Source organism: Erigeron canadensis, chromosome 5 (assembly GCF_010389155.1).
Source record: "Erigeron canadensis isolate Cc75 chromosome 5, C_canadensis_v1, whole genome shotgun sequence".
NCBI lineage: Eukaryota > Viridiplantae > Streptophyta > Magnoliopsida > Asterales > Asteraceae > Erigeron > Erigeron canadensis.
This window is the reverse complement of record NC_057765.1, coordinates 36,207,228-36,225,296: the sequence shown is the minus strand read 5'-3', so window position 1 is coordinate 36,225,296 and position 18,069 is coordinate 36,207,228. Positions and strand designations below refer to the sequence as shown.

General features: G+C 32.3%; 3 protein-coding genes across 3 annotated transcripts; all 3 read right to left on the bottom strand.

Moving 5' to 3' along the window:
- Positions 1-2,277: 2,277 nt before the first annotated feature.
- Positions 2,278-3,831, bottom strand: LOC122599560 (xylulose 5-phosphate/phosphate translocator, chloroplastic). The gene has a single exon (XM_043772082.1). The coding sequence runs from the start codon at positions 3,692-3,694 to the stop codon at positions 2,465-2,467; it is 1,230 nt and encodes a 409-aa protein (XP_043628017.1). The 5' UTR covers positions 3,695-3,831; the 3' UTR covers positions 2,278-2,464.
- Positions 3,832-4,423: 592 nt separating this feature from the next.
- LOC122600262 (probable terpene synthase 11) lies at positions 4,424-7,583 on the bottom strand. Its single transcript, XM_043772958.1, has 7 exons — positions 7,329-7,583; positions 6,893-7,154; positions 6,170-6,545; positions 5,833-6,051; positions 5,602-5,740; positions 5,262-5,513; positions 4,424-5,022 (listed from the first exon to the last, which is right to left on the bottom strand). The coding sequence occupies exons 1-7, from the start codon at positions 7,557-7,559 to the stop codon at positions 4,729-4,731; spliced, it is 1,773 nt and encodes a 590-aa protein (XP_043628893.1). The 5' UTR covers positions 7,560-7,583; the 3' UTR covers positions 4,424-4,728.
- Positions 7,584-16,588: 9,005 nt separating this feature from the next.
- On the bottom strand, positions 16,589-17,194 carry LOC122601706 (B3 domain-containing protein Os04g0386900-like). Its single transcript, XM_043774447.1, has 2 exons — positions 17,048-17,194; positions 16,589-16,906 (listed from the first exon to the last, which is right to left on the bottom strand). Exons 1-2 carry the CDS (start codon positions 17,192-17,194, stop codon positions 16,589-16,591), a joined length of 465 nt encoding a protein of 154 aa, XP_043630382.1.
- Between the last annotated feature and the right edge of the window lie 875 nt (positions 17,195-18,069).

Genomic DNA, 18,069 nt, shown 5'->3' with positions numbered 1-18,069 from the left:
AAGGTGATATTGTAATTATTTTAAGTGTTGAAAAATATATACCGTAAATTATTTCATTAAAGATATTATAGGTATATTAGATGTAGATGTTTAAATTAGTGAATAAAGGTGAAGAGTATTTTTGGTCTTTTAAAAGTAGAAAGTTTAAGGAAAGAAAATGATGATTTGTCTTATTAGATTGTATAGAAATATAGATATAAATTAGATGCCGACAATTTTTAGTGTGATGTTTCATGACGATCTAACTTTCAAAATGTAAAAAAATGATAGCACGGTACCCATATGAAATACTTTAGATAATATTGTGATGAATTTTTAAACTTACCATTAGTTTTTGTGGTTAAAAATCATAGAGTATGTATGTTATATCAAATTATATTGATAATTAAAAAAGATAATTGTACGAAAATGGAGTTTAATTTTCTTGTCGACTGTGGAGCCGTGGAGGGAAATGCATCATAAGGATTTATAGTTACAACATTTTCTTACTAGTCATTCGTAGCCTAAAAAATATACATAAATAGAACCCTAATCTAAATTTATGTGAATCATAAAATAAGCATTATTTCAGCTCCAGTATAAAGCTATGGATGACGATGACGAAAGATGTAATAGATCTTTGAAAATGTAAATTATTAATTCAAAGTGAATCTTCTATTGTAAAAAATATTTGAAAACATAAAAAACCCTAGCCTTTTTATTAATCGTAATTATGTTCATGATCGTATCTTGTTTTATTGTTTACTCGTATCTTGTTATGCACAGAATGAATTTAATAATAAATAAGAAACAAAGAAATGCAATGTCAACTAGATCACCTCAGAGATGACCTCAACGAGGATTCGAGAGTTAGAATTAGACTTGAGAGATGGGATTCTATAGGGGAGAATGCAAGTTTGATTCCCACAAGCAGCAACTTCGGGGCCAGCCTTCGGATGGGTAGCTTGGCGTGGTCTGAAGGGGGGCGTCTTTGTGAGTATTATCATATTTTCCAGTACAGTGGAATATCATGTATTATGTGACTGTCCTGTGGGATTGCAGACTCCTTGGGTTTCCAGTTATCAACATTTGCAACATCTGGTCTTGGTTTTAGTCCACACATAGCAAACTGGTGGCATACCTATCAGTCAATCACCATTAGTGATTGTGGGTTGCTTACGACTCGTAATTAAAGTCACGAGGACAATACTTAAGGCCAGAAGATTGGTTGGTATATGGGTCAGTAGTATCATACCAGGAATTTGAACTAGTCAAAAAGTTGCTGCTAGTAAACTAGTATGTATATACAATTATACATTGTAAAAGTTTTGCTATGAAGAGCAAAGGCTAATATCGAAACTCTCGCCACTCCCACATAAATTCTTCAATTTGAACAGAGGAAAATCCTTAAACAAAAACACACATTACCCCAGGGAAAGGGTCCATGTATCATCCATGAAGTAAGCTATTAACATTTTTATGAACAAGATCTAACTTACGGTATCTAGTGTATTAACATTCATCCACATTTTATGGATGTCATTAAGATAAAACCATACACTATACGTTTTGTGAACATTTTTAGTGTAAGACAACTAATGCATTGTTTGGTGCCGAAATACACACAAGGGTTCAGATTTCTAAGAATATGATCCATGTTTTACATATTTCACATGGCAAATTAATCCTTCATAGCACATATTTTAGAATGACTATAAGATTCCAACTTTCTAATTGAAAAATGAAGTAAAACTGGACATATGTTTACTGGTGCGAACCATGTTGGATGACAGGTGAGGGTGATAGAATAAATAAGTCCTGCTCAAATCTATGTAAATTAATTATGTATATATACATGCAATCATGTACATGATATGTAAGTATGCAGGTGTAAGTGTACAAGTATCCGTATATACAACAAGAAAACATGAGCATACAACAATCCTAATGATGATCATACATCTACAAAAACAAAAGGGTGGCGATATGTACAAACCAGAATTTGTCACACACCACTAAACAGTAGGTGTTCATTATTTATTACACATGATTCCAGTACATGATATAGACGGGCTTATCGGCGGCATATGTCAAATTACAATGGCGTCATATCACTCACCACGCAGAATAAAACAATCAAATGATGTGATGTATCGCCTAATTTGATGCACATTAATTCACTACCAAGCTTGCTATTTCATAAGATTCTATCAATACAAGACTGCATGCACTTCACATATCACCATAAATGTAAAGAACAGGAAGAGCTATCAGCAACAAGCTTATAACAAGAAAAGATTTTCAAAATCAATATTCTCTCATTGAAGTATAATACCAAAGTCTACCAAGGCCACATAAAGTCACGGAAACACTAAAACCCTACTTCAATAAAGAAACCAAAAAGTACTGAAACTTTCTAAAACAAAATTAAAAGCCAAAACTTCTAATAACAGTAAGATAAGAAATGAACCATATGATGCTTTCTTCAATCCTTCTTTTCGATAGCAACCTTCTTCTTTGATGACGCCTGCGAATACAAGAATGTACCCAAGATAGCAATTGCGGACCCAAGTGCATTCAATGGCCTAACAGGATTCCTAAAAACAATAACAGTAGACACGATCACAACGACCCGTTTCATTGTGTTTCCAACTGAGAAAGTCAACGGGCTAATATCATCAAGTGCTTGATACGACGATTGGTTATATAGATGATAAAACACCCCAGAGATCATCACCCATAGATAAAATGTCGAAGGATTCCCAATACTCGCAATTGCTTTATGGTATCCAGGAACCCATTGAGACCCTTCAACGAAAATCGCAACAGGAAACAGATAAAAGAACGACAAAATGGTAATCCATCCGTACAAATTCAACCCATTCACTTGCTTAAAGCTCTGCAAACTCTTCTTCGAGTAAATATTTCTTAACACGAACCCAACATTACTAATCATAGCACCCCATAACCCACCAAGATTAAACGAAACTTCAGTCACAGCAGCTAATGAACAACCCATAACAATTGGTAAAATGGATAACCAAACAGACAAAGGATAGGAATCACCTAAAGCAGACGAAAACACAACTGAAAAAACCGGCTCTGCAGACTTAATAACATGAGTAAACGAAACCGCAACTTTTGAAAACGAAACACAGGCAGAAATATGACCAATAGTATGAAACAATGCAGGGCCTAAAAGCGCGATAATAAACGATTTATCAATTTTGGGACAAGGTTGAATCTTAGTAGCCCAAAGAACTAACATCCAGATAGAACCAACAAAAAGCTGAAAAGAAGCAAGTAACCATGGATACGGAAATATATTCAAAGCTTTCTTATTATAAATATTGAAAACAATATTCTGAAAATACCAAAATCCAAACACAATAGCAAGTTGCAGAGTCTTGTTTGTTGACTTTTTGTCAACTTCAACATCTGGGGTTGACTCTAGACTATCTTCTGATGAACATTTAGCAATATGTGAAGTGGGTTTTGGCCCAAAATCACTTAAAACATATGGGGTTTTGATAAAGTTGCAAACTTTATAGATCTGAGATGTTGGTTTGATGTGGGTATTGTTAAAGATTGAATCTTTAGGCTTAAATTGATGAGAAATTGAGTTTCTTGAAACAAGATTAGGGTTTTTGTTATGGTGTGATTTTGTGAAAGTGAGAGATGATGAGGATGAAGGAAGAAGATTCAATAACATCATCTTTTTTGCAGATTATTCAAAAAAAACTTCAAATAAGGGGGGCTTGTACTAAGCAGTAGTGAATCTGAGTGTGTTTGTTTAGAGTGTTGGAAGGTAGCTGTTTTGATAATAAAATAGAGAATTAATTAAATTTTAGGGAAGTTTGGCACATGTTTATCAACATTTGTGAAAAAAAGGATCTAGATGGGTTAGATGATGCCATGATGGTGATGGTCTTGAGGTTGGATTTGTTTGGGCCTTACAAGTTTGAATTATTGACTTACTCATTTGGGCCATTGAAGATACTAAATTTTGAGGTCGATAATGTTTAATAACAATATTATTGAATGTGTATATAGTTTATTGGTATATATCGTACAGTTTTATAAATTAAAAAAAAAAAGTTATAGCTTATGTTTCAATATGTTTTGTTGTCATGATAAATTATGAAATATTTTATAGCAAAACTATTTATAATGAATAAGATAATCATATAATTTGAGTGATAAAACTTTTCAAATAAGTTTTGATTAAAATAAAAGATATATGGAGTATTAGAAATAAATTGCAATAAGATATAAAATGTAATATAGTATAACATATTAATCGTTGCACAAATAAGTATATCAAGAATGTAACTCTAGAGGAGAGAATACGAGAAAAGAAATGCATGGCTGTCATAACTTTTTCAAGTATTTTATTTGTTTTATTTATTTAGTTTTAGTATATATCGACATGAAATGAGATATATTTGAAATATTCTCTATATAAATATAGATATTTAATTATTAATCAACAGCGTTACAAATGCAAGGCTCCAAGCTAGGTGGAGCACCGGCCAATGGTATTACATTACATACACTACACATCAATGTGAAATTTATCGAACAAATTAACACAAACCCATATATAGGCAGCTAATTAACAAAAGGATTAAAAGAATACAAAATCTTTAAATCTGCTATTTAGTGCATGCTCCTTGTATGTTGTTAGTCGATCACTCCATTTCCTTGAATACTCCATATATGGTTAGAATAAAAAGCTAATTAGCTAGCTTAGATATCTATGGGGTCGAAGAAAAGATTTCTTACATGGTTATCTACACTTGAGAAATAACTATCATCATCATGTTGATAAACAACTTGAGCAGTTCTTGACATGTTGTGGGCAACGTTGATTATCGAATGGGGAAATAATTTGTTGGTCACGACTAGCTCCAGATTCAGTTCTTTCCACGAATTTTCGATAAGTTGCAAGATCTGATTTCGTCCTTCCTCTTCACATGTTATGTTGTTCTCTTTCATGAACAATTGGATGCTTGATGCTACATCCCCTCTATCTTGTTCCTCCTAAATATATAATTAAGACAAGCTAGGATTAATATTAAGAACCTTGATTTTTGTTGCTAGAAAATCTTAGTTTTGTTAATGGATTTTTATACTTGTTTTATAAATTTTAAATTTTTGTCTCCTTTTGAATTTTTTTTCCAAGGATTCTTTCATTTTACTCCATTTTTGAATTTTTTTTTTTTTCTGTATATTGCCCACACTAGCTTGTGCTACATCACTTTTATTTGTATATACTATACCTTGGAGGTGCCGAGATCATCCCAAAGACGAAGAATGGAACCTGCAGTGAAGAAGAAACCAGGGTATGGATCAAGAAGACTATTCATATTTTCGACTGTAACCCCTTCTCCTATGAGAAAAAATATATGCACAAGGGCCATGTATGTCCCTGCTGTTTTAATCCCATTCTCAATGTAGTCTTTTAGAGAAGGTGTAGTTCCACTTTTTACCCATTCAGCTTCTACCATGAAGGCTTCAATCATGTCAATCCACTAGAATCAATCGAAAATGGCAAATAATCAACAACAGGTGGTTAATTATATCCAGTAATAATGTTTGAGTAAAATGATGGAACTTTACCGTCTTACGAAGAAATGGCAAGATGCTTAACCCGTGTCTTTTTAGGACCTCGTAACCAATTTCGTTCGTGGTATTATACAATGCCATGTAACATATTTTCATGTACTCTGGAAGTTGTTCTGTTTCATCTAAATCCCATCTACCATGTGTAAAAAAAAATGTGACTTTAGAATTACTGATCAATGTTTAAGTGAAGAAAATCAAAAAAAAAAAAAGTGCAAATGTATTAACCTTTGAATCGCTTTGGTGAAAAGGACAAGATCATCATATGGGCCATAAGTGTCAAATATGTCATCTATGACCAACACCATGGATATGGTTTTAGCTAGCTCAATTCTGCAAAAGGAGTATTTTGGGTCAGGCAAGATCCCAACTGTCCACAAAAAGCACTCAAGAGGGCGATCTCGGCCAAATGTAAGCTTAGAAGTTAGACCCAAATGTGTCCACCACCTGAAATCAAAATCATCTCTTTATAACATATAAGATCCATCTTTACGTGTACATTCATAAAAGTATATTGTATATATTACGAACGAAAACAATAACATGAAACAAGTTTTAATTTTACCTGGTTATCTCAGCTAGTTCCGTCTGGTGGAGAGACTGGACTTGATTGTAATCCAACTTTGCAAGTTCTAGTAACATAGGGATGTGATCGGTTTCGTTGCCATATTTTTCAATATATCTTTTTGCTTCTAGTCGAGCCATTCTCATGTGCTTTGGTAGCTCTAAACCGTGTTGAATCTTTTGATGAAGCTTCGGGCTTAATTGTGAAACTGATTTCTGCTTGAGGTGGGTAGTAGTAAATTCCTTGGCTTGTGATAACACATCTTCCCCAATTGCGCCCAAGTATGAAGCTTCATATAAACTCAGCAATCCCTCTACATCTTCGCTCAATGACTCTATAAACCTCCCATTTGGATCCATGAATCGTGTGAAAACATCTGTTTCAAGGACCAACATTAATTAAATACCTAAAGATCGACAGTCAGAGGGCAATTAGACTAGATACACTTTCTTGCTAGTTTTAAATTATGTTGAGAATAAAGCCAATGACCCATGAGACATTCAAGTTTTACCCATGAGTTTAGTGGTTCAAACCCTAGCTAAGATCTCATGTTTTTTTTTTTTTCTAATTAATTTTTTTTTATGAAAATAGAGCTACATGGTGGGCTTAGGCTACCCAGTGCTATCTACGTTCACGGGTGTATGGGGTAGCCTTTCACCGGGTTACCCTAAAAATCAGGCTTTATTGGTTGGCCCTCAAAAAAAAGTTAAGAATAAATTATACCAGGATTAGTAAAAAGGCCTTGTTGTCGACGAAGGCGAAACCTTAGCGCCGTTGTATATAAATCCTCCTCAACCGGACCTTCAACAAGATTTTCAAGTATTTTCTCTATTTCGTCTTCAAAACTATAACCGATACCCAATCTCTGCATAGTTTCGATTAGGTTCAACGTCGTTGTGGGATTTGAAGTCGTCATCAAAAGCTCTCTTGTTCTTTTCTTTAGTATGTCAATCCTATCGGTAACATCTACTTCAAAAGGAATTACCTATATCGATCAAATTAATTACCAAAACAAAGTCATCAGAGTGACTACTAATTTCATTATTATGTATAACTTTCTTTGTTTATCTTTTAGCTAGGATGCTTTTGTTGCGCGCAACAATTAGAAACAATAACATCAATAAGTAATAAACACTCGTCTAGAAAACTATATATATACCATGGATTGGCGGTGATCTACGATTGGGAAACTGCTGCCTCGTTTCGTTGGCATTGCAATGTTAGCTCGTAGCGAATGAGGCAGTGATGACTTGAACCGGCAAATAAGCTTGGTGGTCGTTTTATGTGTAGAAGAACCGATCAAACGACATCGTGAACGTTGAGCATTGCTAGTAATAACAAAACCGTTTGTTTTAGACACCAATAAGTTGATACAATATTGTGATGCCATTATTATCCGGCCCCGCTCTTTTTAATAAGTCTAATGTTTTGTGGGTTATTTGATGAATTGGATGAGATATATATATAGAAAACTCAAAGCTAGGATATGATTCAATAAAGCAATGCGGTACTAAATAATTATATTTCCGTATATATGGTCAAATTGTTGTAGAACGAATTTAATGCAAAAAAGTGCCTAGTAATCAAATATTACATGTGAACATACTAGGTGTTTTTTTTTTGAACGACCAAATTATTATATTAAGATGTGATGATCATACGTGGTGATTTGACCAAAAAGATAGTGTTAATTATGTCAATTTTAATGCTAAATTAAAATTAAGATCCAGATTATGGACGACATTTTGCGTTATACAGTACAAGATTAACATGTGTTTATATAGCATGGTGTTAAGTGATGAAATCAATATATTTAAAATTTAAGGGTACGTATTAATAGAGGGAAGATGGTGAAATGATCGGCGGGGGTCTAATGTACGGGCTCCGCATTTAGCCGTGCAATTGGTGCTTTTTGTGATTTGCATGAGTATCTCTATTTGCACAAGGGAAGAAGTGGTTCATGACTTCATATTGTTCGTACCCACGTGTTTGGTTCGTGACTGATCATATTTGTTATACTATAATATTTATTTTACAATAACTAATAATTTGTATTTGTTTATTTATAATGTTATAGGAGTGTAAATGTGCTTTTATGGATGACAAATAATCAACCAAATCTGGTCGACTAATGACACTCGTATTAATTATTTTCATATTGAAATTGATAATCGTATAATAATTTCTGATTATCTATCAAACTTTATTATATTATATGGGCCAAGTGCACCGAAATGCAGTTAACTAATCCTGAAAAGTTATTGTGTGCACGAACTTTAGGTCGGCTTTATTGTATTCATGAAACTTGTTCAAGAGTCCCATAGTAAACAAAAGTTACCGGGTAAGTAGTTAGTCGGTCACTACTTTCACGTTGACTGCTTATGTGACATGCACACAATAACTTTTTGAGATTAGTTTATGCACACAATAAAAAAAATATGAAAATAAACAAGTTTTATGTGAAGTAACCCTTCCCACATCCGTTTTATGTTCACAATAAACATAATTTCAAGTTTCTTGAATACAATAAAGTCAACCTAGAGTTCGTACACACAATAAATTTTGATGATTAGTTGGTTGTATTTCGGTGCACTTAACCATATTACGTTTGTATTGTCTACTGTTTCAGTTGTACCATATGATCACCGTACCTAAACTGTGATACATAAATGACACATGTATATGTCATATGTCATGCCAGATAAATCAGCAATCCATTCAAGTTGACATTTAATTATTTGGTTGGAGGTTTTGACCAACAAAAACCGTACGCAGCCTTTTACCAATACTTTTAAAAGTATAAAACGAAAATATAGAATGTTTTTCAACTTATATCTTTTTCAGTCCTCAACCAAGAAAGCCACTAGATATATAGATAGCAGCCGCATAGGCAATTAATCGAATCCACTTCTCAGATTTTTATTGATTTTTTCATCTCATTTCTTTATCTGAATAAGAAAGCTACAAATAGCAGCCGCAAGACTTCATGTGGTCCTCACTTGGGATTTTTATTTGCTTTTAGTTTCACATTCAAGCATTCTTTCAATATGTATGTCATTTACATTAGTTTTTGATACTTAATCAAACATCATTTACACTTAAAATAATGGAATAGTAGAAATGAGACATATTTGCACATTAAAAGAAGTACTCCATCATAGCCGTTCAAAAATAAAATAAAAAAAATACTCCAACATATCTAAGGTGAGAACAATCTTGTTCAAAACAAAATCAAATGTTCTTGTTCAAATATGTGGAACTCTATGACCACATCATTTGAAATGTTTAATGAATATATATTTGAAGGAAAATGTGACCTATGATGTATATTAAATAAAGTTAATTATTAAATATCCTAAACTAAAATCATAAAATATGTGTTTTGTTTCTATTCTTGATAAAAGTATTGAAATTTATTAAATATATACTAGATTAATAATAGTGAACCATTATTAATCCTAATTTTGACAAGTTGAAAAACAGGAATTAACCTTTTTCTGTTGTTCACTAAATAATGTTATCTCCGAGCATTTTTTGTAGGTGGATTAAACGAGTTAAGAAATCAATGACTTTAATTCTTTACTCATCTTTAAATTACGTGAATCACTTTCTAAAATAATAATTCGAATATTTATTTGACAAAGTTTAGACGATTTCATTTGGAATTATACCAAAAGTTGATTCTTGATTGTAGCATAAAACAAGAATTTAGTTGCTCGAGAATGCTAACTTTGTGGTTGTATGTTATAATTTTTTTATATATATAATAAAAAGGAAACAAAAATTTGGAATTTATGAATTGAACTTACAAAAACAGCTTTCATAAAGTTACATATTAAATGTTTATGGGCCTGATGGGTCGGCATGATCCATCAGACTATCACTGCTCAATAGGCTTATGTAAGTATACATTCAGTACTTCTAGTTCAATTTTAATCCTCACTCCTTGAGTCACTTTGTTGCCCCATTTCCTTTTTATCTTTGGCTTTTAAACATTTGATGGTTTCTCACTTCCTAGTTCCTACTACTTCCTCCCCTGATGTAAATTAAACTCATCTATCTTTTCATCACCGTCCTAAATACAACAACAAAATCAAACATGAATGTTTAGACTTAGAGCTACCATGATAAAAATATTAAAATAATAACAAAAAATAAATAAATGGTTATGCATGGCTACTGACCAGTGTCCCAAAAAATACTACTCACCTACTATGTTCGAAAAACAATTAAAAGTTTCTTTCAACTTAATACATAATTATATATACAAATAATACATCCATAATACATAAAATAATCCAACGTATAACTTATATCATTCGGATCTTGTAAAAATAACAACTCTAATAAAGAATTAATGATTTATTACTCAGAAGAATAAAAACGGTCCTCAAACGAGTGTTGTCAATAATACAAGAAACAATTAATCGTCCACTACTATAGGATGAGCTTATCTAAACATAAACACTCATACAATTATCCTCACTACACCTCTCAAACCTATCTCTATATTATGAAACAGAAAAGATCAAGATGATCTTACAAATTAATATAAAGGGATAAGTATCGTGAAATGTAATAAATTTTGGACGAATGTCTATTGTGTGAAATGACTAAAGTTGTCTTCATTGTATGTAATCATGCATCTTTACATTATGTGTATTGTATGTAAGAATGCATACGTGACAACCATATATAGCTGTCACTTGTTAGTTTCTTGATTGGTCGGATACATTCTTACATACAATACACATAATTTTAAAGATGATTACATACAATGAACATAACTTTAGTTATTCCACACTATATACATTCGTCCAAATTTTGTTACATTTTACGATACTAATCCCTAATATAAAAGCTCGAGAGAAAAAAAAAATATAAAAACTGAAACTAACCCTAAAATATGATATGAAAGAATAAAAATATATATATAAGTCTTCACCGACTTATATCTTAAGTTATGCATTTGGTACCTACACTTATATGAAAGATAATATAAAACAAAAAATATACCTTACCTTTTACAAGTTGACAGTTTTAGCTTAACTTCTTGTGTTGTAATTTGTGTAGTAACAAATATATATATTTGAGAAAAGTGAATATAAAGCTATCCGACACTTAAGCTTAGGTGTGAAACCCCTCACATACTAATTATTTAATATTTGTTGAATTTTAATTAAATCACATGGCCCCCATGATTTTTATGGATTAAAAAAATAATATGTGAGTGTTCCACACCTAAATTTAGGTATCTAACAGCCTTATATTCCCATCCCCCAATATATATATATATATATACATATATACATGCATTCTCAGAGACTTCTTGAAGATTTTGATAAGCTTTTTATAACCAAGTATCATGATTGTTTCCGAATGCATAAATTTCGCCCCCTCTTTCACTATCTCTTGCATAGACTCAAAATATAGTTGTACAGTCTTGGTTTTTATGTTATCATTTGATTTGGATCCCGTTCCCCTTTTTCACTTGAATGTGTCCCGTCACCAATCTCGATGTTGCGACCCATAACTAAAACAACACTAATGCATAAATAAAACACTCAAAACTCACTGTTTTGTATATGTTTTATTAAAACACACAATCAAATTTTGTGTATTTTAATAAAACATATACAAAACAGTGAGTTTTGAGAGTTTTAGTCAGGCATTAGTGTTGTCTTAGTTATGGGTCACAACATCGAGATTGACGGGGCACATTCAAATGAAGAAGAGCGAACAAGGCCCTAATAAAAAGATGACATAAAAACCGAGACTGTGCAAACCATATTTTGAGACTCTACTAGAAATAGTGAAAGAGGGGCAAAATTTATGCATTGTGCAATAGTTATGATACTTGGTTAAGGGAACCTTGTTCAAATCTTCGAAAAGTCTCCGAGTATGCATGTGTATATAACCGTATACACATGCATCGGGCGCATCTAATGCAACACGCATTTGCAAAAAAATGAGTCTCGGGTTCATTCTTTTGGTGTGCAGGAGGTGAGATGTAGATAGTTTTGCCTCTACCCAAAGGTAGAGAGACTATTTTCATGAGGACCTCCGGCCAAAATGAGGCAAAAGTAAGAGTGTAAAGCGTTTAGTTATCATACTTGTCGGCCGAGTTAAGGCCAAGTATCACCTATTAACATTAAGGTTAGAGAAGAGTAACAAAAATACCACATAGCACACTTTATCGGATCTCTAACAATACATAGTTAATAGGACATTTGAACATATTAAAGAGCAACACAAAAACATAATAACATAACCGCCTGAACCAAGCATGTGTGGATTGGGTAAATGGCAGTGTTGTAAATCTCGAAGATTTGGCGATATTTCACCGAGATATTGCTTATTGGGCATTCACTGGTACGAGATCTTCATTATGAGACCCATACATCAGGCTGGTCAAATTTCGGTCAATCTCGGCTATTATCGGCTATATCTCGTCCAAACACAAAGACTTTCATAGTTTGACCCTTATTTTGATAAAAAAAAAAAAAAATTTCCGACGACTCCATCTCCGGCATAGAAGAAGAAAAAGAGAGAGAAAAGGGGAGACAAGAAAGAAAGCCAGAGGTAGAGAGAAGGAAATTTCTTTATAGAAAGGATAACAATGAGAGAGGGTGGAAGGGTATTGGTCTGTTGTAGCTAATATTATATATATATATATATATACTAGATTTTTTTACCTGCACAATATACGGCTATTGCTTACTAAATATTTACTTGTAGTAAAGGATGAGATGTGATATAAAAAATAATTTAATGAAAATAAAATAAAATAAAATATATCACTAAGAATGGCTAGAGCACAATCCAACTAATGGCATTGGGTGTTGTACGTGACAATTTCGTAGTTTTTTAAAATTTTCATGACATTCTTAATTCTATATAATGACTACATATAGAATGGTCTCAAACATAAAAGTAGTTAAAAGGGAGACAAGAAAGAAAGCCAGAGGCAGAGAGAAAGAAATTTCTTTATAGAAAGGATAACAATGAGAGAGGGTGGAAGGGTATTTGTCTGTTATAGCTAATATTATATATATATATATACTAGATTTTTTTACCTGCACAATATGCGGCTATTGCTTACTAAATATTTACTTGTAATAAAGTAGAGGTGCACAAAAAAACCGGTTAACCTAACCGGTTATTAAAAAAACCGGTTAACCTAATCGGTTACTAACCGGTTATTACTGTACTGGTTATAGGTTATTATTAACCGTAGGTTAGTAACCGATCATGGATTTCAAAACAATAATCGATTATTAACCGGTTAACTGATAACCGGTTTTTTTAAAGTAAAAATAACCTATAACCGGTTAACCTATATATTATTAATAATATATAATATTATTTCGTTTCTGCTTTTGCTGTGTTCTGTTTCTGTCTTGTTGTGTTCTGTTTCTGTTTGAAAATCAAGCCGGTTTGTAGTTTCTGTTGTGTTTGTGATCCAGCTAATGCTGTTGTTGCTCCTGTTTCGGTTGAGTTGTTGCTTTTGCTTGCTTGCTGCTCCTGTTTCGGTTGTGTTTGTAATGCTTGCTTGCTGTGTTCTGTTTCTGCTCCAAGCAACTCTAAGCAGCTAGACTTGATGGAGTCGATCAAATATAAAGAGACTATTATCACAAGTCATTTAATGTGTTCACATTAGTAAGAATTAATTAAGCAGCTCAAGTATGCAAGTGTTGTTGTGAGACCGGTTAAAAAAAACCGGAAATAGGTTAACCGGGATCAGTTAACCGGTTATTATTAACCGAAACCGATTACATCGGATATAGTTTTTTAGAACCCAAACCGGTTATTAACCGGTACCAGTTAACCGAAATCGGTTTTTTTTTTTAAAAAAAATAACCGGTTTCGGTTATTAAAAAAAATAACCGGAACCGGTTAACTGGTATTTGCACCTCTATAATAAAGGATGAGATGTGATATAAAAAATAATTTAATGAAAATAAAATAAAATATATCACTAAGAATGGCTAGAGCACAATCCAACTAATGGCACTGGGTGTTGTACGTGACAATTTCGTAGTTTTTTAAAATTTCCATGACATTCTTAATTCTATATAATGACTACATATAGAATGGTCTCAAACATAAAAGTAGTTAATATTGGACTATCGGTTAAGAAGAAAAAAATTTCATTTATTTAGTTAAAAGATTTGAATGTAATTATTATAACTAAATTTTTTGATTTCCTAGTATGGATTTGAAGAAATATAGATCTATTGATAAATATTTTTTATTTGGGCTTAGATTTTTGTTGCTAAATTTATGCAGATAATAAAATAAATATTGTGAAAAAAAATATGGAAATGTCACATAGAATATGTGGCAATGTTTAGTGATTATTTCAAGTTGAGGTGGATGGCTTTAGAAAGCTGGGATAACTACTCTTTCATTAGATATATAAATACTAGTCTCTAGTCATGTCTGATGGATGGGTAGATTTAAAACACATCTTGTATATTTCATTTCAATATGTTTTGAGATTTTATGACAAATTATAGAACTTCGCCTAACTAAATAAATTGATAACATATGAACAATTATATAATAACATGTTTAAAAATATTCAATATCACCATACAATTATAAAAAAAATATTACCTGTTATTAAAAAACACATTAAAAAAACATGTTATTAAAAAACATTTTAAAAAATCAAACAATATATAATCAATGAATAACATAAAAAAATCTTTGGTAAAAGAAAAAAAATATAACTATTATGTATGTAAAATTTTACATTTAATCAAAGAGTATATGTGTATGTAAAAAAATAAAGTATAGAGCATAATTTAAACTTCTAGCAAAAAGCAAATGTCATCTTAGATTGTTGGCTTTGTTTTCTTGGACATTTTTGTTGTATGTTGCTAGGGGACCTACGATTGATAACTTAAAACCAATTGCTTATATTCGAGAAATATGATGTTAGATGTATTTATCATCTGTTTTGTTAGTGATATATTGGAGTCGGGATAATGGACAATACCTTTCTTTTTAGCTTTTCTTGGTATGTTTATATATATTGATGTGTGTGAATGTATCAATGAAATCATCTCAGTACTATGGTCAAAACTATAGTTTTCTTAATTGTTCATCTACTCATCGTTATTGTCTTGCTTCTTAGTTGTTCTAACTCAATTTCTCATCATGCTTTTTAATTTTGTTTTAGAATTATTCTTTATGCTGTTATTGATCTTTTTCTGACGATTGATCTAAAGACGCTGTTTCTTTCAGCTTTAATGCATTTTACCTGCATTCTTATTGAAACGATTTTCTTAATCCGCAGATTGATTGTAGCATGCATTTTGGGAAGCAAAGGCGGTTGGTGTTATAGAAAGTTTTTTTTGGTGGGAATGTCTGCTTACAAGATCAAACATCAAGCAAAGTTATATCATCTGATCAAAAGTGTATTTTATGCTATCCCGATTATGATCTTTTCGCCAGTCCTGATCCTTTTTTCTTTAACGAATATGCCTTTATTTATCTACATTTTTGTATAGTGATAAAAATTCCTAGGTGGGATTATTGTCATATCTAAGATGATTTGGTTGTCAATTAATAAATGGTGTAGATATGGTAACAACACCTAAGACGACATATCAACAATAGACTATCAAATCATACAGAAGGGTTCAAATTGGATAACTTTTTCCTTTCAGAGTGACATACTGAATGGTATTGGCTACAGAAAAGTTGTAGGTGATGTTTAAGTGTAAGTTTGAGGGACGATCGTGATTGCTTGAATAACTGTATTCTATACTTACGTGATTACTAATATGTACTTTTCAGTCTTTATATACAGTGTTCATGTCTTACCGAAAGGAGTTATGCTCTTTTAATGTTTATTATCACATCATGTACATATGTAATATCTATGTACGTATGTATCTGTGTAACTAAGCGGACATTGTAATATGAATTATACGACATGTATCATTTTATTAACTATTTGTTACATTCTCTTGTATCAATGTCTCAACCTTTGAGTTTCATTAACGATTTAAAATACCCACAACATTATACATGCAACGAATATATTTCAAACTGGACGTGCGTAGCACGGGTATTTAAACCCTCATTTTGTAGATAATTTTGTTTTACATGTTTAATGTCATAATAATACCCCCTTTAAAGAATCAGTGTCCCAAGTTTCGGGTCAACCCAACTTGACCAAGACAATGTAATCATTATTGTCTTGACTCTTGACCCATCGCCAACCCGCCCATGATGCATATAACCACATGCATTTTGATCATAAAAACATAAGTCATCTGATTTTACCAAAAAAAGGCCTTAAAAAGCATACTGCATCACTACTACTAGACGATGTGACTACCAAAAGACATACGAACAAACCTGACCAAATCAGATCCAAAGCCTAACTGCCATGGCCCTATTGGCCTATTCTACGGATATGGGGTTGTTCGCGGTTAAGCCCTCGGCTTTCCCAAGCAATTCAGATGGGAAATTGTTCTTAAGAATCTGAACTTTGAACTCAATATTACTACTGTCACAACTTCCCTCAGTCAACTCAAACACACATGCATCCCCTGCTGCAAGATCGTTGTCTGTCGCAAATTTTCCCCAAGATTGTTTTTCAAATTTCTTGAATGTTGTCTGATTGCCAAGGTAAAACAGGTCCCACACCTTTCCGCGACAAATTATCTTGGCAGGAACCTTAGTAGCAGGAAGCTTTTCGGTTATTCTACATGGGATGATCTAAAGATACATACATATTGAAATTAAACAAAAATAAATAAATTAATGCATCATTTTGGTTTTGAGCTATATATAAAATAAGTTGTAGTTTTTTGTGCAAGGAATTAATTAAGGGTACGTGCAGTGGGACTCGAAAAATACCAGTTGAAACCTGTTTGCAAGGTGGTACTGGTTCAGAACAACATAGAAATACGGTTTTCCTGATAGTGGCCAGAACTCAGCATCAGGGGCTCGGTCTGATGGTTGTGGTGAATGGCCCGTATCGCTAGGGTCTGTTGATAGATCCATCTGGATATATAAAAAAACAATGTGTTACGGGTGTTAGAGAGAGTCAGAATCAAATATGATTATGAGTTTCTCTTGGGACGCCTTCTATGCCAATGCGTATTAAGTATCATAATTAAACAGAATCAATTTCTTCAAACCCATCAAAACTGATCGTTGACGGTTTGAGTAACGGTTACCGCTGCAACACACTAAAGCAGGATTAAACTGTTAATTAACTAGCTTTAGGAATGTAGTTAGGTTGGTGTAACACCCCCAAGTTCTACTATCATTGGCATTTAGGAATTTTATAATTAAATGAATAGTAGCGAGAAGTTAGAATTTACATCAATATTGAAACAACTATAACAACCAAATCAACTCGAAAGTTATACTCGTAATACTGAATAGATGTCTAAAGACCCCGATTTTTGTATAGAAAACGATCAAAAGTGTGGTTAATTTAAATTCCGAATGAATAAAGGCCTTATTTTATAAGTTTATTTTCAATATGTTCAAGCATACTGGTCATCTTAGTAACACGTAAGTAAACTGTTTTAGCAAATTAATTCAAGTATTCAACACACTAAACAAATTTTGTCTCTAACCCAGTATACTAAAACTCAAATTACCTATACGGCCATACTAGATTATCATCTATATTAAATTAAAACTCATCTATATTTACATGCATACACATATGATAAAAAGAAAAAAAAAAAGTTGACCCTACAAAAATAATATGAAATTAGTTTGCTCTCAAACATTTTGATGGAAAACTGGTGAGCATTTCGAAACTACAATGATAAAATATTGAAATTTACTAACTTAGTATCCTTGGTAGAGCACATTAGCAAGCATATTGTCATTGGAGATGAAATATAAAAAGGTAAAGACGG